At 41.4% G+C, this 24782-nt stretch overlaps 1 protein-coding gene across 2 annotated transcripts; it reads right to left on the bottom strand.

Annotated features, from left to right (window-relative positions):
• Positions 1–2701: 2701 nt before the first annotated feature.
• Positions 2702–7097, bottom strand: LOC138769563 (prostate stem cell antigen-like). Of its 2 annotated transcripts, none has more exons than XM_069948124.1 (3): positions 6998–7097; positions 4610–4732; positions 2702–3390 (listed from the first exon to the last, which is right to left on the bottom strand). In XM_069948124.1, exons 1-3 carry the CDS (start codon positions 7053–7055, stop codon positions 3185–3187), a joined length of 387 nt encoding a protein of 128 aa, XP_069804225.1. In that variant the 5' UTR covers positions 7056–7097; the 3' UTR covers positions 2702–3184. The 2 variants fall into 2 exon arrangements, with proteins under 2 accessions (XP_069804225.1, XP_069804226.1); XM_069948125.1 differs by lacking the exon at positions 6998–7097 and adding an exon at positions 6728–6800.
• Between the last annotated feature and the right edge of the window lie 17685 nt (positions 7098–24782).

Below are 24782 nucleotides of genomic sequence, written 5' to 3'. Positions count from 1 at the left end.
ACAATGAAGCGAGTGGCTCCGGCCGCTTGCTTCATTGTGTGCAGTGACAAGTTCTGATGCGGGCGCGCTGTTGCGCCCGCATCAGAACACTACGACCAGAAAGTACGGCCGATTTCTTTAAGAACGGCCGGTCTCTTTAAGTTGTGTGAACATAGCCTTAGAGGTAAAGGATAACTAATGGCAGGTTACAAGACTCCAGTCTGCTGTCATGTTCCCTAGCGCACACGGATAATGAAGGTAAATTTCTTAGGATACTATTACACGTCCCGATAACTGTAAACGAGCGCCAATCTGCTAGATCGGCGCTCGTTTACTTGGCCTATTACACGGCCCGATAATCGTTTAACAAGGGCTGCATGGACATCGATGTCCTTGCAGCCCTTACATAAACTGCAAACATTAGCTAACCATGTTCCAGGGCTCCCCTTGCAGTCCGCTTCTCCCTGGTCCCTTGCGCTGCATCTTCAGTGCGGCCTGTCTCAGCTGATCCCAGACAGTGATTGGCCGAGCAACCTGTCAGCTTAGACAGGCCGCTCTGAAGCCACAGCGCTTGGGATTTGGGAGAAGCGGACCGCAAGGGGAGCCCTGGACCATGGATGGGTAATGGATACACTTTGCAGGGCTCTTCTTGTGCCCTGCTTCTCACCAGGTCCCGTGCGCTGCAGCTCCAGAGTGACCTGTCTGCGCTGACAGGCTGCTCAGCCAATCACTGGCTGTGATTGGCTGAGCAGCCTGTCAGCTCAGACAGGCCGCTCTGGAGCTGCAGTGCTTGGGACCCAGTGAGAAGCAGAGCGCAAGAGGAGCCCTGCAGCATGGATAGGTAATGTATACAGTTTGGAAATCGGCAGCCGCTGGCCGCGTATCACTATTACACGTAAAACCTATATCAACGATGAGCTGATGATCGTTGTCATCAGCTAATCGTTGTGTTAATTACACGGAGTGATAATCAGCCGGATAGGGCCGATTTGGTCAATTATTGCTCCGTATAATAGGGCCCTTACCTTCATCCTCTGGGTCGTTATCACCAAATCTTCACTTTAATCAATATGCAAATTAGGCGGTTCGGTACACTGGGGGTGGTCCTGTAGTCCTGTCTTCTTTGTAGTGTCTGATATTGCCGCTAATTAAAAGGAATCTGTCAACTGTAATTCACATTCCAAACTGCTGACACTGTTAGATCCTGTTAGGTGAAGAAGACACCTGGTACCTTTCATATATCCATCTGTGCTTGCAGGATATAGAGGAGGGGTAGGGAAACTTGGCTCTCCAGCTGTTGCAAAACTACAACTCCCATTATGCCTGGTTAGAGAAATGCTTTTATTCTCTAGTACAAGGAGTCAAAGAGGTGTTACCCCTCTCCTCCCTCTCTGCTTGATTGACACCTGGAAGTCCAAACCAAGGTTAGGTATGGGGAAGGGGGTTACAGCTTGCTGCACTACAGGAGCTCGGGAAAGCCTCTTTTGACTCTTCTTACTATAGAATAAAAGCATTTTTCTACATTCGGGAATCACAGACAGATGTATGAGAGATACCAGGTGTCTTCCTGATCTAACAGTATCAGCAGTTTGCAATTTGAATTGCAGCGGACATATTCCCTTTAAGCGAACAAGTCTGAGTTGCAATACCTCACACAACCTAAGAACAAATGGGCTGATTCTGGACGACAACAGCCATGTTTTCTTCAGTGTTTAAGCACTTTAAGATTAAAGGCCATGGGAATCTGTGCCTCAGTAGTGGTACCTAAAATGTTCACTGACTGGGTGTATAATGCTCACTTTGTTATTTTAAGCAGCATACCTAATGCAGTTCCTTTAAGGACAAATATCTTTTTGGGGCTGGTTTTATTACTGAAAGATTGGAATCATTACAACACAAATTGTGACATATGCTGTAAATGGGGAATAGTTCATACATACTGTAGGTCACATATGGTCACATGTAGTCTTCTTTGACAGGTGTGCAAATGCCTAAACACTGCACTCACAGTGATGTAAAAAATAACATAATAAATCATCCAAATTTGAGACTAGATAGGAGAGATTTATGTGTTTTTTCTTATTGTTAGCCCCTTGGGAATTTGCAGGACAATAACATCTTAATAATTAGCACAATTAAACAATTAACTAGAACCTCCCCCTTGACTATATAACGTGACCAGCCCTGATGGCCAGTGAGTTACTTATAAAGTAAGCTTGTACTGCTGATGGGACTAAGGGAAAACACATTAAAATTTAGGCTATGTTCTTACTAGGTAAAAATCTTTGTTTTATTCGATGGCTGTTATTTAATGGCAGTCGAATGTTTTTTTGAAACAATGGACATTGTTTTAAAATAATGGCCATTATTTGCGGTTAAATGACGGCCATCCAATAAAAATGACCATCCTAGTGATAACAAAATAGAATAGAACAGAATAGAATGTATTCTTCCCTTACATCCAACAGCAGCACAATAATGGGGGTTAACCACCTCTAAAGACATTGCTCCATGGCAGAATTAAAACAGGTCTAGGAAATGCTGTCTTGAATAAACTCTGATCAATCTCTGCAAGCGGTGCATGATGGTTTTTGATTCTTTTCCACCTGTACATTAATCACTTTACTGTGATGCATTTTGTGGCCTCTTTATCAAACAGTAAAAAGTGCTAAAAAAACCAAGGTTTTACTGCATACAAATAAGTAGACATCACACAAAACTATCACAACATATCAATTTATTGTTACTTCTTTTAGTCTTGATGCTACCTATGCGAAGCTCAAGTACTATATATTATTTTATTGTGTGCTACTCAGTGGTGGGTTAAGAGTAGTTGAGACCTGGGAAACATTTGATGTCAGATACCTCTACGGTAACCAAATTACATAATGTGTGGCTATATATCAGATGGTTGACAGTAGGACCCACTAATGTGAACAAGATCTGATTTAAAGGGGTTATCCAGGCTTAGAAAAGCTTTCTTCTAGAAATAGCCCCCCTCTTGTCTCCCTTTTTGCAACTCAGATTCATTGACATGAATACATGACCATGTGAGCACATTGAAGCCTTGTTATAGTAGGAAAAGTCCTACTTAAGTCGGTCAGAACATGATGAAATTGTGCCACCTCTTATCTAAAGTTGCTTTATCACCATATTCTCAACATCATTGTCTATGGGAAAGTCATTTGATGTTGATATTATCAGATTAAATGTTCTTGAAGATAGAAAGAGCCAGCACTGCAGCCAGTATTAGGAAAACATTGTATGTTACATTGGTCTTCCCATTGGCAAATTCATTGCAGAGGTTTCCGATACAGCAGGATGTGTGCTTAGAGGCTATCCAGACATTGTAGTTTCCAGAGTTACATTCAGTGCTATGTCCGCATCTCTTAGTTATCTTCAGATAATTAACTGGACAGAAAGAAAAGAACTGGTTAAGACAAGAACCCTCAGTAGTAACCACCAGTTTTATTATTGGGTAACGAATATTTATTTACTTTTTAATATATTTTTTGTGTCAGTTCATGAATTTTCATGATCTCTGTTTTCTGTGATCCAAAATAAACAGCTAGCCCATAAAGCTGCCTATACACTTTTAAAAGACTGTCAGTAAGTTTATGCTGCCCTATCTAAGGGTAGCATAAACTAGTGACAAATAGGCTGAACAGAATGATGTATCGCTTACATTGTTCTGTGCAGCTAATTCAGAGAGATCGCCCTGCATAACATGGACAATAAGTAGTTCTCTCCATTATGTGCATGTGTTCAGTAGCCCTCGATATTTATGAGCACCAGCTCCCTTTGCTCACTGATCACTGATTTTAGAAGTGGAAAGTAATAAGCTACAACCAGACATCTCTTGCAATGGGATATCTCTCATGGTAGAATAGATCAAATATGTTTAAAGGTAACATGCAATTCTTCTTTTCCACATCCCCCACCAGGGGAGAAGCAGGATGTCACCATATGTACTAAAGGGGTATTCCGTTCAAACTTAACTTTTAATATTGTTGCTGCGCATTGTGAGATTAACAATTCCTTCTATAATTGTTATTATCTGTTAAGTCTCCTTCCCCCAGTTTTCAGCTGCTGCTTTCTGCTGAATACACAAAAAACTTTTGTAGATTCTTTGTAATGCTCTGAAAGTTATTCTGAGTGCATTCTCAAGATGCAAACACAGTTTAATTCTATGGTAGAGCAGAGATTCATAAACTCTATTCTTTGAAATTTTCCTTTTTGTGGGCCATTGGCTTTATCACCTACAAGATGCCTTACTACTGCTAGGAGCACTTCAAGGGAATTACTACTTTGTAGAGGGCAAAATGGTCACAGTAAGGTAATGGTACATTACAGTTTGCAGTGATAATGGTAGTAGTCATAGTGTGGGAGTATTATAAGGTCCTTGGTTTTTCTGTAGTGCGTTTTGTTCAGTAAAAGCATGGAGGTAATATTTTATCACTAAGTAATAATGTCTTGGTTCAAGAGTATTTTTTCAAGAGTTCTTTTACAAATTTTGCATCAAGGTGCGGTAACTTCAACGTCTGCCTCTAGCAACAAAAAATAGCTACACTATATTTAGATATTCTGACGACACTGACAATGGAAGAAAATGTGGGGAATGTGCACATACCCAGTACTTTTTCCACTTGTGTAAAGCAATAGCTGGAGGTGGAGTTGCAGGTCACCGTCGGTAGCTGGTTGCACTCAGTGTTGTTTCTCATATCAGTACATGAGTAGCACTGCAGGGAATTCACTGGAATCATAAGAAATAAGTTTTAGTCAGAGGTTCAGTTGTGCAGTTGCTAACAATGTTATCAGGCTTGAGTTGCTGCATCCATGTCATTGTAGGACATACATATAGGTTTTACTTTTTGATGCACTTTAAAAAAAACTTTAAGTAAAAAAGGACATTGATAAAATAGAACTGGTCCAAAGACGGGCTACAAAAATGGTGGAGGGTGTGAGGAATAAACCATATCAGGAAAGACTTAAGGATTTGAATCTGTATAGTCTGGAGGAAAGAAGGGAAAGGGGGGACATGATTGAAACCTTTAAGTATGTTAAAGGACTAAATAAGGTTCAGGAGGGAAGTGTTTTTAGTAAAAAACTGAGATAAAAAACAAGAGGACACAGTGAGAGGTTAGTTGGGGGAAAGATCAGAAGCAATGTGAGAAAATATTATTTTACTGAAAAAGTAGTAGATACCTGGAACAAACTTCCAGCAGAGTTGGTTGGTAAATCTACAATAACAGAATTTAAACACGCCTGGGATAAACATACATCTATCCTAAGATAATAAGAAAGAAAATACTACAAGGGCAGACTAGATGGACCCAGTGGTCTTTTTCTGCCGACAATCTTCTATGTTTCTATCTTCTAAATAAAAAACAAAAGTCGCAGCAAAAAAAATAAAAAAATAGGGTAAGTTGTGATGCGAGCAATCGCACCAGGTTCCAGAAGATACAGCTAAATATATGCAAAAAGTGATATCAGCATTCCAATATAGTGAAAAACGTGAACGTGAATAATAGCTAAATGACCACACAGTATAAATATATAAGAAGGGAAGAGCCATCAGTGACCTAGAAAGCATCGGCTGTATGTGGCCTAAATGTCCAGTCCATGCAGAAATATGCCTATTACTATATGACATGAATCTGGTATTTTTGATCTGTTTTGTTTTCTAAAGGGAGGATTATCATTCCCTGCAGCACAGAAGAATGGCAAACTGTGTACATTTTTTTGGTTCAGGGAAGAAAAAGAACTCTGCACCTCGCACCTATGGCTGATACTAGTGCCCCTAGGCTAAATAAAAAACACATCAGAATTTTGTGTATGAATTGATCAAGCCATACTGCCCCATGTACCATCATGCAGGTATCTGATACACATGGGTCCCTACACTAAGTCCACACCGTGCCGGTCAGTGACTACCAACCCAGCAGGCGTGCACAGTCAGGGAAGGGAGGCCATGGGACGGCCCTGCGACCCCCATGTCACAGGACCAGACCCAAAAACACCACACCAGAACCCGGCCAGCACCGCCAGCGGAGAAGGCCGCCCCCAAACAGCACAAGTCTGAATGAGGTATTGCGCTCACCATAGCTGCTGCAAACAGAATGGGAAAAGACAGGAGGGATTAAAACCATGTGCACTCAGGTGTCTCCTGCTAATTGTGGTCATGTGGGTTGCCAGGAGGAGTGCAAAAACACAGAGAAAAGAGAGAAACAAAATACGGTTCAGGGAAGAAAAAGAGCGCTGCACCTCACACCTATGGCTGGTTTAGGGACTCATGTGTATCAGAAGACCTGCACATGGTACATGAGGCAATATGGTTTGGCCAAATTCTATACTAACTTCTGATGTTGGTTTTAAATGTAGCTGAATAAGCTTTCGTGTCAGCCATGGGTGCGATGTGCAGCCATTTCTGTCTTTTTGGCTTGTGCATATTTTGTGTACATTTTTTTGTACAAGGTCTGTTTGTGTCTTCAAAGTGGAAGTTTGACTCTCCTACTCATCTTCCCTATTTCATGAAGGTGAACAAATTTGTTTTTTATGAAAAGAAGCCTGTTTTCCTTAAATAACATTTCACACTTTTTTCTTTACCCCCCCCCCCCCATTGTTCCTGCCCACCCTGAAGAAGCCTAATCCCAGTGGGCAAAACTCATACTGGCATGTTTAGGAGAATAGGGACAGCAACAAGGTCTCCACTGGGGTTAGCTAGTGCTTGCAATCTCTGTAGGCTCACCCATGTTGTTGTACACACTTAAAGCATCATAAGTGTTAGAGAAGCCATGTGGAGTTTAGGTTTGGTTTCCCTTCATAAGCACCAAAAACATCATATCAGATCAAACAATAAAACATTGAATATAGATGAGCACAACTAGCATTGGGACTACTAGGATGTATACGACTGGCTAATGCTACTGTCCCCTTAATAATAAACCTAATTTTTAATACATCATGCTTTTTCACTCCTTTCCCCTATATGAGTACCCCTGCATTATTAATAACTCACCTTGCAGAATGCTCCATAATGCAGAGAGTGATATGAGCGCGGTAGAGACGATATTCATTGTTGTAGTAGTTGCGGAGTAATGTAACCTCTCTTCATAAATCTAAGTCACAAAACTGATTCTTGGAAGAACTGGTCTTTTATAAGGTTTCATTGTGGAGCCACCCATAAACAAGGTGGAGTAGGGATATTTTCTACAATTAGAGGTTTTTAAAGGGAATCTAATTCGCATTTAAACCACAATTTTAAGCCGGTTCTCTTCTACACCTGTAAATGCATCAGTCATCCGGAACATTTATTTGACTAGTCAGTGTTACTGAATAATCATTATCTTAGTATCACAAATAAAGCATTATTCATAGGGTGGCTCACGGGGAAAACCGTCTATGCAAATACCCAAGATACAGGGAGATAATATAAACCAACATGATCAGCCATGGCATTAAAGCCACAATCGGCAGGAAAATGTCAAACTGTGATGGCTATACAACTGGTGTCCATTATGGCAGGTCTTGTGGGGTTGTTCCCAGTATGTAGTGGTTGGTACCTACCAAAAGTAGTCCAAGAAAAGACAACTATTAGAGAGGCAACAATGTAAGGGGTACCCAGGACATATCGATGTGCATAGGAAATTAAGGTTAGCAAATTGCACAACTGATCCCAAAAAACTACTGTAGGAGGAATTGCTTAAATAATTTTCTGGTTTCACAAATATCTCCAAGGACAATCCAAGACTTGGAGATGTGTGTGACCTCAGAGGGAGACATAGAAGGGAGTGAAAGTATATACCTACCGAGTGATGTCCCCGCCCAGCCACTGCTTTCAGATCAGAGAGCAGTGGGCGTGAACCTAGGCTGTCAACTGTACATGTCATATGCAATGTATAGTAAACAACGTAAAAAAAAAAAAAAGCTGCTAGATTTTTTTTTTATTATTATTTATGCCACATCATAAAAAAAATTAAATAAAAAATGATCAGGGTTTCACATGCCCCCAGAATGGTAATAATAAAAATTTCAACTTGTCTTACAAATATATATTGGCACCTCAAGGCCTCTGTGACTTGTTATAATGGCTAAAAAAAAGGCCCCAAAATTTTCCAAGCCTCTGTCATGAGGCCCTTGGTTGAGTCAGGTGACGCAATGCGACCACATATGGGGGATTTCTAGAAACATTGGTGTAAAAGGAAAAAATATTGAGTTGCATTTAACAGTTAGTATTTGCTGCGTTAGAGAAAAAAATGGATTAAAATATCTTTTCATTTTTAAATTCCCCCTCCAACTTGCTTAAATTTATTAGAAACATTTAAAGAGTTAATAAACTTCAAAAATGTTACTTTGAATACTTTGAGTAGTTCACTTTTTATAGTGGGGGGATTTATGGGGGCAACTAACATACAGGCCCCACAAATCCATTAAAATTAAACCGGTCCCTAATAAAATCTGAAATTTTCCTGAATATTTTAAGAATCGCTGTTAAATTTCAAAGCTCTCTAACATTGTAAAAAGCTCTCTAACATCCTAATTAATAATTAGTTTATGTGGCATGAATATCTTTCTTAGAAAAATTTACATTTCATACAAAATTTTTCTATTTTTCATAAATTGGAGTTTATCCCCCCAAAAATTATCAACAAACATTTACCATGAACATAAAGAGGAATGTGTCAGAAAAAAAATGTCAGACTCATGAGGATAGTTAAAAGCATCACAAGGTTATTACTACATAAAGTGAGACCAGAGGTCAGATTTGAAAAATAGGCCCTGGGCATTAAAGGGGTAGTGCGGTGCTAAACATTTGTTCACAAAATAACGCACATTACAAAGTTATACAACTTTGTAATGTGTGGTATGTAAGTGAATGGCCCCCTTCCCCGTGTTCCCCCCCACCCCGGAAATGTGGTGCATTATACTCACCGCATTACTGTCAACCCCCGGCCGCCATCTTGGGGCAATGATGACATCTTCAGGGGCCCTAATACTGAACCCACTAACTGTCCCTACCTATTTGCCACAATCGGTCCTGGGCAAACCACGAAGACGTTCCCTATACTGAATACGAGCACACAGAATAAGACAAACAAACACAATATCGGATAGTCAAACAAGCAAGGTCAGAACCAAACGGGCAGTACAAAATCAGATAACAATCTGATAGTCAAAAAGTCAAGCAAGAGGTCAGGTAACAAAGTCCAGCAAACAGAGGGAGTTAGGACAGGAATTGCAGGAATAGACAGGGGGAGGTGGGACCAGGGTATGAAACCTAATAGCCAGCGCTGGGATACTGCCTCAGCTTTCTTTTATGATGACCAAGAGCCCTGTCCGGATCCCCATTGGACCGGCGCTCTGATCTTCCAGGTTCCAGACAGGTAGAGAAACCAGTCAGTCTGAAAACCTACTCAGCTGTATAAATCAAGTCTAGCAGTGATCAGTTTAACTCCCGCATTGCCAAGAAGCTGAGAAGCAAGCGGGTGTGTCACACAAAAGTAAAAACAGACCCAGTTCACACCAGGCTACTGCACATTCCTGACAATAAACTAAGCTGATCGCTTAGTTAGCTCGGCATTTAGTCGGTGCTGCTCCACCCCAGGTGGCTGAAAAACGCTGAATCCAGCCCTGGCAGACATTTCCCCGGACTGGATTCAGCTTTTCCAGCCACCCTGGAGTGGCATGGACTTCAAAAGCAACAGGCTGATAAGCTTTATTTACACTGTTAAGTCGCTCATCTCTAATTAAGGCCAAACCAGGCTGCAGAGGCAAGGGTTTCATAGGTGTACTTACATGTAAAACATGGGGGTCCTTATTACGTTTGAACAATATATTGCAAATAGAATTGTGGAAATCCATTTCTGAGACAATTCTGGTCTTCTTTCATATTCTATATGACCACCTTAAAAAAACAACTTGCCCTTGATCCAATATATTTCTGATATCAAAGAGTGTCCTAAGACTTTTAACAAACATATATATATATATATATATATATATATATATATATATATATATATATTTGTCTATATTAGATGCAGAGTTGAGTGAGATTATAATAACAACTTTATGTGTCAACCAAAGCGTCTGCCTCCCTGTCAGAGGGTGTGGGGGATATTATGGGTGTGACAAGACATTGTCAGCGCTTATTTTACCTTCAATTACAAGCCTGCATTAAATTCACTTATGACGCTTACTAGCACTACTACTAGGGATGCATTCACATCACAATTTTCTTATACATTGACTCTATATATGAGAAGGACACTTTAGAACAGCATGAAAATGTATGCACATACCCATGCATGTTTCCTATTAACTCCAATGTTATAAAAACCGTATACAGGGAGTGTCTTTTTTTTTTTCTAAAAAAACATGGTATGCTATTCTTTGGCATCCCAGAAAGAAAACCTAAGGGTATGCATATGTGACAAAACAGAGTTCAAGATATTTTGCACTGAGGTTTGTCAATACAAGTCTATGGATACATTGACCAATGGATTTGTGGCTTTTTAACCCTAAAAAAGTATACTGAATCTTTTCCCATAAAGATATATATCAGTCTGCTCAGCTCCTTCTGCTCCATAACATGATGCTGATAGCTTAGGTAGCATTTTCATGGTGATGGGTTTCCTTTAGGTTATATATATATATATATATATATATATATATATATAAATAATAATATATATATTTTTTATATTTAAATGTTTTTATTGGTATTTTAGTCATTCAAAACATTACATAATAGGTATTTGATACAGGTAGGCATCATACAATGAAAAATACAATTTTAACAATCATGCAAGAAATTTGGGAAAAATTGGGGCAATACCATCCACTTAAGAAGTGATGACTGAGCACCTCCCGTATGAGAAGAGAGAGTCTCTTTAAAAACGTATCTGCTTTTCCTTTACGACATGAAGTCTTAGGTTCACGATCAACCAGGATAGGGGAGACACCAGCAAATACGGTAATTTTGTGGATCGTCTGCTGCCCAATACTGTTTAGTAGGAAATTAAGACGGCGCCGGCCTTTGCAAATAATAGGTAAATAACAAATAAAGGAACAAATAAATATAACCTCATTTGAAGCATTTGTAACATAAAATAGCAGTGTAACTCTCCCAGCAATAAAAAATTTTTTCTCCCCATGAGTCTCCTTCCTCTGCGAAGCCTCCATCAAATCCATCCATTTTTCCAGGAATAGCTTGTTTGGAGGAGCAGTTGTCTGACTTCACTTGTGTAATATGTTTTTCACCCCTGCTGTTTAGATCACATATAAAATTTTTCTTCCTCCCCCCCCCACAGAGAAGGAAAGTCATGGGTGTCTACGTAACCAAATATAGCCAAGAGGGATGTAATTAACCAGATGGGAGGTGGCAAATGTGTTGAATCGGTCCCAGAAGGAGCAAATGATGGGGCATTGCCATAAACAGTGGTATAGGTCGGCCCTTCCCTCATGACACCTAAAGCATTCATCAGTCTAGTAGACACCCATGTTGTACTCCCTGATAGGAGACAGGTATGCCCTGTGGATAATTTGTAATTGCATTTCCAAATATCTACTAGAAGGAAAATATTTAAGGCCCCTTTCAAGGTCATATAACAGTATAGAAGTTGTCATCCCTGGTATGTCTGGTCATTTGGTCAGTGCAGCTGAAGAGTTAGCATAATCCGGGAGGAGGGTGTGTGTGCAGGAATTTATAATAGTAGGAAGTGTGGCCCCGCATTGTGGGAGGGTGTGCTAGAGCTTTTCTTACATCTCTAGTCCATTCAGAAGGTTATATGGTTGTCAGTACCTTGGAAATATAGCTATGAGCTTGAAAATAGGGGAAAGCGTATCGTTATATGAGGGAACCTTGCAATGAGGTCAGTCAGGGGTAAAATAGTTTCTGTGCTTGCATGGAGAAAATGAGAGGCATGACTGAGACCTGCTTTGTGCCAACGCAAATAGTCTCTGTGGGGTTAAAGGGGAACTCCAGGTAGAGGTTAAAAAAAGAACCTTCTGCAGAAGCATATAGCATTGTCTACCTGTCTACTCCAGTTTTGAAACTACCAAAAATACATTTGTTGTGTGTGTGTGTGTGTGTGGGGGGGGGTCTTTGTTCTGTATTGTGTTTCTGCACTTCCTGGTTGAGCAGTTGTACACAATACTACAGGTTCTAGAATGCAATGCTTTCCCTCAGATGTTTCATCACAGTCGTCCACCCAGCCCATTCCCCACCCTAAACTGTTGCAGAATGTCTAGGCTGTGTTCACACATTGCAGTTTTATTGTGTTACTGAATTATTTGCATTATTATTATTTGTGTTATTTGATTTCATTGTGGTCCCACCCACACACTACACAGTTACTACCTGTAACACCACACAGCACACAGATATTACCTGTAACACCCACACAGCACGCTGTATTCTCTACCTGTAACGCTGATATTGGAATAAAGTAAAGAACTTTTTGAATTTAATTTTATTTTTTTTTCTTTTCCTCTCCACGCACATATTATGATTGAGCATCTTTTATCTTTGAAGTTGAGCCCCACAATAAGGACTTTATCCAATATTATCTTACATGGGATATACTGTTTATGCCTTGTTTTTTTCCCCTGGTGGGGTTGGCAGTGCCAGCTCTGTCCTGTTTAGCATCATTTAATTGTGTACTGCATCATTTTTTTGAAGACGCTGCAGTAATCAGTGAAGTTGCAGCAGCTGCTTCTGGATGGTCAGAGATTGTTAATCACTCAGGGGTTTTGGGATCCAGCCAAGCCTCCGGTGACATCACGCCCTGCCCCCTGTCTGCATCATCAGCCTGTGCTCAGCAAATACACACAATGTGAGACAGAGGCATGGAATCTTTGTCTCCTAAGGTGGGAGAGCAGTGGGAGCAGGAGACAATGTGAATTGGCACAGAGGCCATTCTTCACTTCCTGGATTTCTATCAGCTACCAGTGTGGCAAAACCGTACAGATATGGTAAGACATTATATAGACGCACATACTGTATATAACTTTTAATGTACTTTTATTAGAAAACAAGTTTTCCTTATGTGGAGTTCCCCTTTAACTACCTGTGTCTTGAAAATTAGGATTATGTATTAGGGATAGAAATGGTCGTTATCAACAAGAAGTTGAGTCTGTAAGATTCAGGAATGATATGGAAGGGCTGGTGAAGAAAGTTAGCTAGGGAAAGGCGTGAGAGAAATTGTTGGTCACATCCACCAATTGGGATAGTGTATTCAGGGGGATTCTGATGATAAAAAGCACATAATCGGCAAATGCAGTCATGGTGACATCACGACAGTATTGTGGTGAGTTTGCATATGGATGTATGTGACATAATAGAGGGTCAAGAGAAAGGTTAAAGAGAAGGGGGGAGAGGGGGCAACACTGTCGTGTTCCTCTGAATGTGTCAAAGGGCAAGGTCTGTTAATCATTAGTTTGGAATTGGCATCCGACTGGGTGTAAGCTAAAAATTGAGTCAGGGCTAAAACGTCTGCGCTGGATAGTGGTGTGAAGACAAGGCCATGAAGCCTTTTCAAAAGCTTTTTCGGCATCTAAACTGAGTATAATAGTCAAAGAAGATGAGGGATTCTGAGCCTCTGCTAGGCAGGAGATAGCAGTTCTCATATTGCAGACAGCCTGTCTATTTCGGGTAAAACCTTGTTGAGAAGGGTGAATAAGAGCAGGGAGTATAAACTGCAAACGAGTTGCCAAAAAATTGATAGTCAGTGTTTAGCAAGGTTATAGGCCTATAGGATTGGGGGAATTGGGGTCTCTGCCTGGCTTCGGAAGCAAAACTGTCCGCGAATCTAGGAAAAGATCCACTGGAGCGTGTCGGATAGATACATCTTGTATAAGCAGGTGAGCAGCGGTATCAAGTCAAGTTGGAGGTCTAGGGGGACCAATGCAGTGGGCTTGCTTGATGGAGATGACATCAGAAGGGTCTCCTATCTCCAATGCTGTTGACAAAGTAGACGTCAGAAAATGTAGGAGAGTCGGGCTGAGAAATGATTCCGGGATGCCAACAAACCTGAGGTTATTTTCTCATTCACGGTTCTTCAGGTCATCCATTTTATCTGTAAGTGCTGTCTCAGCTTTCTGGTATTGCACAACAATTTGTTCCAGTGTAGAGGTTGTTGTTTCACATGATGTCACTCTGCCTTCTAGATCAGATTTTTTTTGTGTATTGGCAGTGATCTGAGTGAGCACTGAGGCAATAGACGTATAAAGAACATCCAAGCGTTTCTCAAACATTGGCATTAATATGCAGGAAACCTTTTGAGCTACTGATGTGGCACTAATGGGGTTATGGACTGGAGAATCTGCTAGGCTATAGCTGGGGGACAGATTAGGTGGTGTGATGTCGTCCCTACCTGGAGAAGCAGGTGCAAATAGATCTCTAGAAGATTGTTGGGAGGAGGCCAAAGGTGGTTTGGGTATGATTTTGTCCCGTTTGCTCTTTAGTAGCCATGACGGTTGGCTCGTTGGCAGATGAGGATGCTGAAGACTATAGATGTTGGCGAGTGGCTCTCTCAGGCATGGTTTTAGATAGGAATTTGTCCATTACCTCACTGGAAGAAGCAGTATAGAATAATAGGATTGCGGGGTTTACTCTGGCTCCATAGGAAAATAGATGACATCAGAGGCATCAAGAGCCCAAGGGCTTAGTGACGCTGATAAGGTGATATTGGGTGAGAGAAAGGCGATCGTTTGCATGTAGTGCAATGCTGCAGATTTTTGAGGCAGAGGGGTCTTCCAGTAATGCAATACAGTTGGGTCAACATGATAAGTTTACTTTGTCAACAAGTAATGCGATTAATATATTGATATCAAAACGTGTGACATACAGCAAAGCGTCCGTGCAGGCACTTAGGGTCACTGTGCATGAGGACAATGAGATTCTGTTGCCGTTTAGCAAGGTTGGCTTTATAGGTCATCTTTATCAATGAGAAATGCTGGCCAATGCGCCGAGGTCAAGGCGTATTAGATACAGCAAAGCATCCATGCAGGCACTTAAAGTCACTGTGTAATGAGATTAGTTTAGGTCACTGAGGAACAAGATTGACTTGTCTGGTCAGCTACTGGTCAGCTATGACAATAAGAAATGCAGGTTAATGTGCTAAGGGCCAGGCGTATTACATACAGCAGAGCGTGCCTATGTGTAATGAGATTAGCTTAAAACGAGGTTCTGCAGCAGTGTGGTAAGGTTGGCTTTGCTGGTCAGCTATAACAATAAGAAATGAAAGCCAATGTGCTGAGCTCTGAGCATATTACATAGGCAACTTATAGCTAGTATCGTATAGCTATAGTATAAGAGATCAGGTGCTGCGGGTATGGAGAGAGGGTCTTGGGCTGGAAATACTCACAGTCCTCTATATTGGTGGAGCAAAAGTCTGGTCTATTGTGAAGCTCCTGCATCACTCAGCCCTGCCGCCTGTTCCCCAGATCTAGATGCCAGACCTTTGTTGCGCTTCCCCCCTGGAAGCAGATGGGCAAGGTCTGGCAAAAATGCTGAGGTGGTTGCTGTCAGCATCTCTGCCGTGCCACTACGCCAGTCTTCTGTGCCCCAGACGTGAGCGCCAACTTCAGGAGCCGGGAAGTGGTCTGGCTTGTGCCCCTCTGAACCCATGTGGCTCCCTGCATTGGCGGTCCGGGCAAATCCCTCACTGTGTCGGACCAACATCCTCTCCCCTGTTCTCAAGACGCGAGTGGCAAGGCGCAGAAGCCAGGGAGAAGCAGTCCGATGCCGTGCCCCTCTCAGCTCACGTGGCCCACTTACAATGGCGGTCCCGCTTTGTGCAGCCGGCGTCCGTTTGTCGGACTGACTCCCAGCATCTTCTAATTTGGGACCTCCAAGCTTCCTGGGTGCGAGGGGGAAGGGTCATTGAGATTGTGGCAGTACCAAATATGTGTAGATTTAATAATTTATTTTTTAATTTTGTAGGGGGAACATATAGGCTATGTTCACACTATATACAAGAAACAGAAAAAGCGTCCGCTTTTTCTATTTTAAAAAACCTACGATTTTGCCACAATTTAATTGACTTCATTGCATTGAAGCCAATGGAATGTCGGACGTCCAATGCACACAGTGTACTAAATAACGGAAATTGTCTCCGTGGCCGTCAAAATAATGATCATGACAATTTTTTGCAGATGTCTTTTACAAGCACCAGATGTTATTTTTTAGTTGTTCACACAGTTTTTCTTTTTTTTTTTTTACCACCCTTTCACTGTTTTCACTATTAAAGTGGTTATCCAGTGTTACAAAAACTTGGCAACTTTTCCCCCTCTCTTGTCTTCAGTTCAGGTGTGATTTGCAATTAAGCTCTATTTACTTCAATAGAACTGAATTCCAAACCCCACCCAATCTGGAGACAGGAGAGGGGAAAAAGTGGCCATGTTTTTGTAGCGCTGGAAAACCCCTTTAACCCTTCGAGGATCGGGCCAATTTCAATTTATGCATTTTCTTTTTTCCTCCTTGTGCTTAAAAGGCCATAGCAGTTGCATTTTTTCACCTAGAAACCCACACGAGCCCTTATTTTTTGTGCCACTAATTGTACTTTGCAATGACAGGCTGATTTTTTTCATAAAGTACACTGCAAAAGCAGAAAAAAATTAAATGTGTGGTGAAATTGAAATAAACACATTTTTTATTTTTTATTTATTTAATTTTTTTACGCCGTTCGCCCTGGGGTAAAACTGACTTGTTATATATGTTCCTCAAGTTGTTACGATTACAACGATATGTAACATGTATAACTTTTATTTTATTTGATGGCTGTTAAAAAATGCATTTTTTGCGCCATGATGTGTTCTTTCTATCGGTACCTTGATTGCGTATATGCGACTTTTTGATCGCTTTTATTACAATTTTTCTGGATTTGATGCGGCCAAAAATGCGCAATTTTGCACTTTGGTATTTTTGCACTTATGCCGTTTACCGTGCGAGATCAGGAATGTGATAAATTAATATTTTGGGCAATTACGCACGCGGCAATATAAAACATGTTTATTTATTTTTATTTATAACATGGGAAAAGGGAGATGATTCACACGTTTATTAGGGGAGGAGGGTTTTTATTAATAATAACACTTTTTTTTTCCACTTATACTAAAAGCCCCCCTGGGGGACCTCTAGTATAAGTACACTGATCTCTCATTGAGATCTATGCAGTATAGTAGTACTGCATAGATCAATGAGATAGGCACTCTATTGCTTTGACAGCTGCATCTGAATACTTAATTAGTGGGCATGGCGATTGGACCGTGCCCGCTAATAGCCGCGGTCCCGGGCTACAAGCGGCACTGGGACCGCGGCAGTTCAGAGCGGGGCCATCGCACTGCCTCACTCTGAACTCCCCTAGCGACCACTGGACGTAGGGGTACACCCAGGGTCATCTAGGAGTTAAGCTCCATTTACTTCAATGAAGCTGAGTTTCAAACCCCACCCAAACTGGAGACAAGAGTGGTGCAAAAGTGGCCATGTTTTTGTAGCACTGGATAACCCTTTTAAATTCTTTGGACTTTTCAATTAAACACACACCCAAAGGCCCACCTAAACTAGAATAATGTACCAAAAGCAGTCATTGCACTGACGGGCATCCAAACAGCAGAATGACGGATGCAATTTTGAACTCAAAACAAACATTTTACCAAACCCACCATTCACCTGCAATGTTCTGATTGCTTGTGCAATACACCCCACTGTATGTCAACATTATACGGAGAGGTAATATATACAGCCACATTTTCTCTATGGCTGTATACGGGAACAATTATGTCAGGCCTGGGGCCTTCAAAAGGCTTGACTGTGATTTGACTGTGGCATGTAAGGACTTACACTCTCAGGATCAGAGGTTTCTCTGGTCTTGGCAGTTAATGCTGGAGCGTGGTTGTCATACTGACAGTCAAGCTCCCGAGATCTTGGCAAAGGAGACCTATGCCTGGTGACTAGGCTGCTGCCTTAAAATGTGGAAGCGAAGTCCGGCAAAAAATTTTATTAAAGTATAGTATTGCCCCCCCAAAAGTTATACAAATCACCAATATACACTTATTACGGGAAATGCTTATAAAGTGCTTTTTTCCCCTGCACTTACTGCTGCATCAAGGCTTCACTTCCTGGATAACATAGTGAAGTCACTTCCTGGATAACATGGAGATGTCACTTCCTGGATAACATGGAGATGTCACTTCCTGGATACAATGGTGATGTCACTTCCTGGATAAAATGGTGATGTCACGACCTGACTCCCAGAGCTGTGCGGGCTGTGGCTGCTGGAGAGGATGGTGGCAGAGGGATGCTCAGTGTCCCTCCAGTGCCCTGTGTCCCTCAGTGTGCCCCTGCCATCATCCTCTCCAGCAGCCACACCTGTTAAAAACAAGGCACATGATGAGTTTTTGGTTCTGTATTTATAACCAGAGGTTTGATGAAGTGTCCTCCCTTTTTAATAGCTAAACATTCATATAAATCTTTTGTCCTATGAATTGTGAGTAATCCAGGAGCTGCTACTGTACCTGCATACCGAATAATTTTACTGTATACAATGGCTGTTATGGGTGTGCCTGGAAATCAATTAACCATCGAATTCGATGCACAGTACAGCCTGCATGACAGCCACACAGTGTGTGTGAACTGTTTTAAAAAAAAATACATTGCTTAAACATAGATATGAACAGAAAATTTATATACTCAACTAGAAAAGTCTGCAATAAGGGTGGGTTCAGACTATGGAATTCTCGCGGATAAATTCTGTGGAATTCCATCGCCTATACGCGCTCATGGCTGCGCGCCTTTCCGCCGGCTCCACAGACACCATTTTATGGGCCAGCTGATTCCGCATTCCGCCAAAAGAATTGTCACATCAATTATTTTGGCGGAATGCGGAAAATGGCCCATAAAATGGTGTCTATGGAGCCGGCGGAAAGGTGCGTGGCTGTAAGCACATACAGGCGACGGAATTCCGCAGAATTTATCTGCGAGAATTCTGTAGTCTAAACCCACCCTAATAGAGGAAGGAGCCCTCGTTTAAAGGTGTAGTTCACCCAAAAAAATTTCTTTCAAATCAACTGGTGCCAGAAAGTGCCAGAGATTTGTAATTTACTTCTACTAAAAAATCTCTTTTAGTCTTCCAGTACTGCTCTATGTCCAGCAGGAAGTGGTGTATTCTCTCTATTCTGACACAGTGCTATCTGCTGCCACCTCTGTCCATGTCAGGAACTGTCCAGAACAGCAGCAAATCCCCATAGAAAACCCCTCCTGCTGTCCAGACTGCAAAGAATACACAACTTCCTGCCGGACATACAGCAGCTGATAAGTTCTAGAAAAATCCCAAAAAATTGTTTATAGAAGTAACTTACTAATCTTTGCCACCAGCTGATCTGGAAGAAAAAAATTTTGGGTAACAACCTCTTTAAACTATGTTCTCACTATGGGATCATAGCGGGGAAAGGCAGCCGCCCCGTGTTATTGATGGCAGCTAATAAGAATCATGATAGTAGGAACATAGCCTTAAAGACCCTTACCTTTTGGCTGAAGTCCAAAGCAATTACACAGAACATCTTTTGCTATGAAAGACCTGCCCTGCCCCGCATTACACAAACATCTCACTGGTTAAAAGGTTTTTATCAGTCAGGGTCTAAATGGGGAAAGCCACCGGCAGCCAAACTGCTCTCTCACCTCTGTGTCTATGAAACCATGATGGTCCCATAGACTTACATTATAAGTCTGTCCTAGTCATGTGACATGGAGCTGGAAGAGCATGGGCTAAGCACAGATCATGGTTTCTGCATTACAAAACATACATATACATGGGTAACGAAGTATGTTAGTTACATAGTGTAAGTTAACACCCGATTAGTGATACATAAATAACTGTGCCGGTTAAAAAACATATATAATACACACAGACCTTCAACATAGGCCGAATCTTCAGATCATCCTATTACAGGATTACTTTTTCTAGACTGTGTACAGAATGGCATAGCAATCATAGCAAACATAGCAATCCTAAAATCTACCTCCTAATTATATCTCAATAGCATAAAACTGGAGGCTTGTATAGTAAGAACTGGTTTGGTACCTATGACTTTTTTGCTTGTTTTTTTATGTTTGTTCTTTATAGAACGGAGGACATGTTTCAGCGTGACAAATGTTGAAACTTGCACCTTTAATCCCACCACATAATGGTAAGCCTGGTTCTCACTGATCATGTGTACACTTTACCTGTGATTTGTTGCATATAATTGCTCAGAGGGGCTATTTCCATCGGGCAAAGAGATGGCAAGCCACTAGGGTATAATATTATTTGGGAGTGTTGGGTGTCTGAGCTCTGGGACCCTCAAAAATCTTAAGGTGAATGTTTGGCTTCAACCAAACATTTTTATATAACCTCTTGGGTGCCGCTGCACGAATTCCGATGGTGACTTCCACTTTTTGAAACACCGCCCAGTTCAATGTATACAAATTAAGTCTTTGGTGCCCTGAAGGCAGGCCTAGCACCCCAATGCACCGATGTCTCCTCCTCTGGGTGACACGTGACTTTCTGTTCTCCTCTGTTCTGCCTCCTGTATGCCTATGAGCTCCGTTGTCAGAGTGGGTTATGAGTTCTAGTGCACAGGTTCATACCCTGCTCTAAGCACATTTGAACGGATGGTCAAGTGGATGTTTATAAAGTGCTGGCTGCATCAGTACCGCAACCGTAATACGGTGGTGTGAGTGGTACCTATATTTTGGTAGTGGTCTTCATAAGCATCCACTAGATCGTCTGTTTAAATGTAGAAGAGGGTATGAACCTGTGCAGCAGAACTTGTAACGCGTTCTAACAACGGAGCTTATAGACATACAGGAAGTGAGACAGAGGAGTGCAGAAGGTGTGCTGTGTTGCTGGGCCCACCTCCATTGCACCTAAAGATGTAATTTGAAGGAGATCTCGGGGGTTGGGTAGCACTCCAAAATGTGGAGGGCATTATCAGAATCTGTGCAGCGTCACCCATCAGGCCATATGGAAATTTTTTATGTTGGTTGACGTGGTACCTTGTTACTGGAGGAAGTGCAGGGCAGTCTTACCCAGAGAGAGAGAGGACACAAACAAAACTGTTCCTGAAGTAGCTAAGCCAGGGCCTGGCTTATGCCAGGACCCCTGTCCAGGACACCAAGGGCCAGTTCAGACTAGGTCATCAGTGTGAACAGATGCAGGTAGTGACAGAGTTTTCCTCAAGCAACTACTTCTTACACTGTGCAGGGCTAAGCACAAGTAAGGTAGAGTAGCCACCAAGGAACATCCTAGCCCATGCCAGGAACACATCTAAAAAGTGCAGCACAGACTCCTGGTACAAGTGGAGCTGGTCTCAGTAGGACAAAGATACCGTAAAGTTAAAGTCTATGTATCCCACTGCGCAGTGCAGGTAACTGGGAGACCTCAGAGACCTACCTATACCCAGATAGCCACGGCTGGGGCTCGTGCTACCCACCTAGGATGAGTTCTACTACACTAGGGGGCAGAAGGCGGTAAGACACTGTCTAAACGTGAGTATCACTTCACTACTGAAGATATCTACCAAGGTTCCGCCAGTGTACAAGGCTACACTGGGCTTAGGGCTCCTTCGGCAAACTCCTCTCCTCTCTACCTTCTACAAAGCACTACTACTTCTTCTGCTCTTCTCAAGCACCTACCTCAAGCACTAAGTTAAGCATTTAAGCCTGTATCCAGATTGTTATTGTCTGTAGAACGTGTACTGTTAACTTGCAAAAGCTTTACAGTAAAGTTGTTCTATTCTTATACCAAACGCACAGGACTCTGCTCATCTCTGTCTGTACCAGCACCTATACACACACCACCTAAATACATAAGACGATTATCTGTCAAATTAGGCAGATATTGATCCATGTAATAAAAACAGTGATCAGCCGAGGAGTGAGCAATCATTCGCCTGTTGGCTAATCAACAAAGAAGAAATCTATCCACACTACCTGCTGTGTCTCTGCAGCCCCCACTGACTGCAGCGGCCACTATACTTCTCTCTGCAGCGACAGCCCGCTCAGCCAATCACAGGCTGGGGTGCTGTCCCATCTCTGCCAGTGATTGGCTGAGAAACCTGTCACTGCAAAAACGTTTTAGTTGGTGACTGCAGTCAGACGGGGAGCGTGGAAGGCAAGCATAAAACATATTTTTTTAATTTTACCCTTTTAAAGCAAGGACTGCATGGACGCCACTACCAATGTCTGTGCACCCCCGTCTTCACAGTTATTAAGCCTTCTAATAGCATCACATTGTGCATAAGGCCGTCTAATACAGTCCTTAGAGGGATATAATTTACAATTAAGAAATTCACACTGCAAATTTGACACAGTGAAAAAGGTTTTTCCTTTTTTTTTTTTTGTTTAAGTATATGTTCTGTCTCCCTACTCTTCTGTCATGCTTGAGGAAGTGCTTAGCTATTTATTCAATAAAAATGAATGCAGAGGTTTGATAACAAGGCATACAAACCTCCCAAGTGTCCCTGTTTTGGAGGGATAGTCCCTATTTTTGAGCCAAGTCCCTCTGTCCCTCTTTGTCCCTTACATGAACCTCTTTTTGACCTCGAAATTAGATTTGCATCAATAAACTTTCTTATGTTGCTCTAGAAAGTGTCTGGTTTCTTACTGTATAATAGACCCAAACTTGCATACTATTCTATCATGTGGTGCAAGCTGGATCCTAAAAAAATGTTCAGATGAATTATGTGACATTATGGCCCCTTTTACACATTATATCACATACAGTATGGAGTTCATATGGCCCCATACACACATCTGTAGGTGTTATGGATTCATTTTGGGAGCATGTTCCATGACAAAAAAAATTTTAAGCCATTGTGCGTCCATGTCACCTACATATATGACAGGGGGTCCCTGCAAATGCGTAGAGTTACTGAAACACATTTTTAAACCTATCCGTAGTTGGTATGTTCACACTACGGAATCAGCGAGTAATTTCAAGCAGAGGTTGAAATAAGACTGACCAAAATACTGACAAAAATACCATGTGTGAAGATAAACTAAAACTCATGGAATCCATAGACCTCAAAATGTTCAAAAAAACAAGAATCCTACTTTAAATATGTTTTAATAAACCTAGTAGGATTTTATCTTGTGTTTATGTAGCAGTTTGCAGTCATGCAGTATTTCAGTTATTTACCCAAATGAATCTAATGTTCCTCCTTCTAAGAGCCATAGCGCTTTTATTATTCCACCTACAGAGCTGGCTGGGGTGTCATTTTTTGCACCATGATCTCTAGTTTTTATGAATATCATATTGGTGTAATAGAAAAATTTTGATTGCATTTATTAATTCTTTTCTGATATATAATTTTAAAAAATCAGCAGTCTGGGTGTTATTTTTTTTCCCTGTTAACGCCGCTCACCATGCGGGAACAATATTGTTATATTTTAATAGATCGGACAATTCCACAAGCTATGATATGTAATATGTTTATTAATTTATTTAGTTTACATATTTTATAATGGGGGTATAAAGGAGGTATTTTAAACTTTTATAGGGGGTTATAAAGTTTTTTTTAAAAACGTTTAAAAACTTTTTTTATTACACTTTTTTTTACACCTATATTTCTACACCTATCATTAGATTGCATATACTGATCTATGCTATGCCATAGCATAGCATAGGTCAGTGTCATTGGCGATCTATGTAGAGAGCCTTCCTGAGAGCAAACTCTATGCACAGATGGGCGATCCAACAGGATGGAGGTAAGTGTCTTACCTCTGTCCGTCGGTACGAGTAATCAGGACCCCTGCAGCATGGCTGCAGGGGTCCCGATTAGTCAGTGACAGGTGTAAAACCTTTCACTAACTACTTTAAACGCAATGACATTAACTCCTGTGCTCTCTGTATGATTGTCTATTGCAGGAACAGTCAGATTATTCTTCAGACTTACAAGTAGTAGGGGCAGTATTATTAAGGTTTAGTACCTCTTTACAATAGTCCATTAATTACATACAGTGCAAAAACATGTTCAGACCTTAATGCTCCAAAGACAGGTGTGTATACTAAACATCAACAGAAGCTACAGTACTTATTCACAGGGTACAAGCTTCAGGCTTATGTCAGCTTGTACTGTATTTCTATGTTACACTGACATCTACAGGGCTATTGCATAATACATTGTATTCATAAAGATGCATCACAAAGACATAATGGAGGGGATTGAACACAATGGGGGAATTTATCGAGACCATCCCTACATACCATCGAGTCTATCCCTACATACATTCTTACATTGATATCATCTTCACAGAAACTATATATCAGCTTCAAGTACATATCAGCTGCTGTATGCCCTACATAATGTTTTTTTTTATTCTCTCTAGTTTGACAAAGTGCTCTCTGCTGCCAACTCTGTCTGTGTCAAAAACTATCCAAAACATGAAAGGTTTTCTATGGGGATTTGCTACTGCTTTGTGCACATTTTCTCAGTGTGAACATACCCTTATTGTGGAGTTATGACTAGAGATGAGCAAGCTGCGGTTCTAAAAGTTCACTCATCATACTTACCTGTCTGTGCTCCTCCGGTATCCTTCTTCTCAGTGGCCAACCACTGTCCAAGGGTGCTATCCCGTCCAAGTCATTCAGTGATTGTAGAGTAACAGCCTGCTCAACCAGACAGCTGGAGGTACTGGAGACCCACCAGGCAACACCCGGGGAGCTCAGACAGGTAAGAAAATATTTTTTTTTGTTTTGTTTGTTTTGATTTGTGGCTGCCATCTTTCTGGACTTGCTCCGAACTCGGTATTGAACCAAACT

Source organism: Dendropsophus ebraccatus, chromosome 12 (assembly GCF_027789765.1).
Source record: "Dendropsophus ebraccatus isolate aDenEbr1 chromosome 12, aDenEbr1.pat, whole genome shotgun sequence".
In the NCBI taxonomy this organism is placed as follows: Eukaryota; Metazoa; Chordata; class Amphibia; order Anura; family Hylidae; genus Dendropsophus; species Dendropsophus ebraccatus.
This window is presented reverse-complemented; position numbering and strand designations above follow the sequence as displayed.

Excerpts from the sequence above, each read along its gene's own strand:
- LOC138769563 (XM_069948124.1), bottom strand. The coding sequence starts at position 7,055 with ATGAATATCGTCTCTACCGCGCTCATATCACTCTCTGCATTATGGAGC. Across the intron at positions 4,733-6,997 it reads ATTATGGAGCATTCTGCAAG|TGAATTCCCTGCAGTGCTAC; the intron begins GTGAGTTATTAA and ends TTATGATTCCAG. Across the intron at positions 3,391-4,609 it reads ACAAGTGGAAAAAGTACTGG|TTAATTATCTGAAGATAACT; the intron begins GTATGTGCACAT and ends CTTTCTGTCCAG.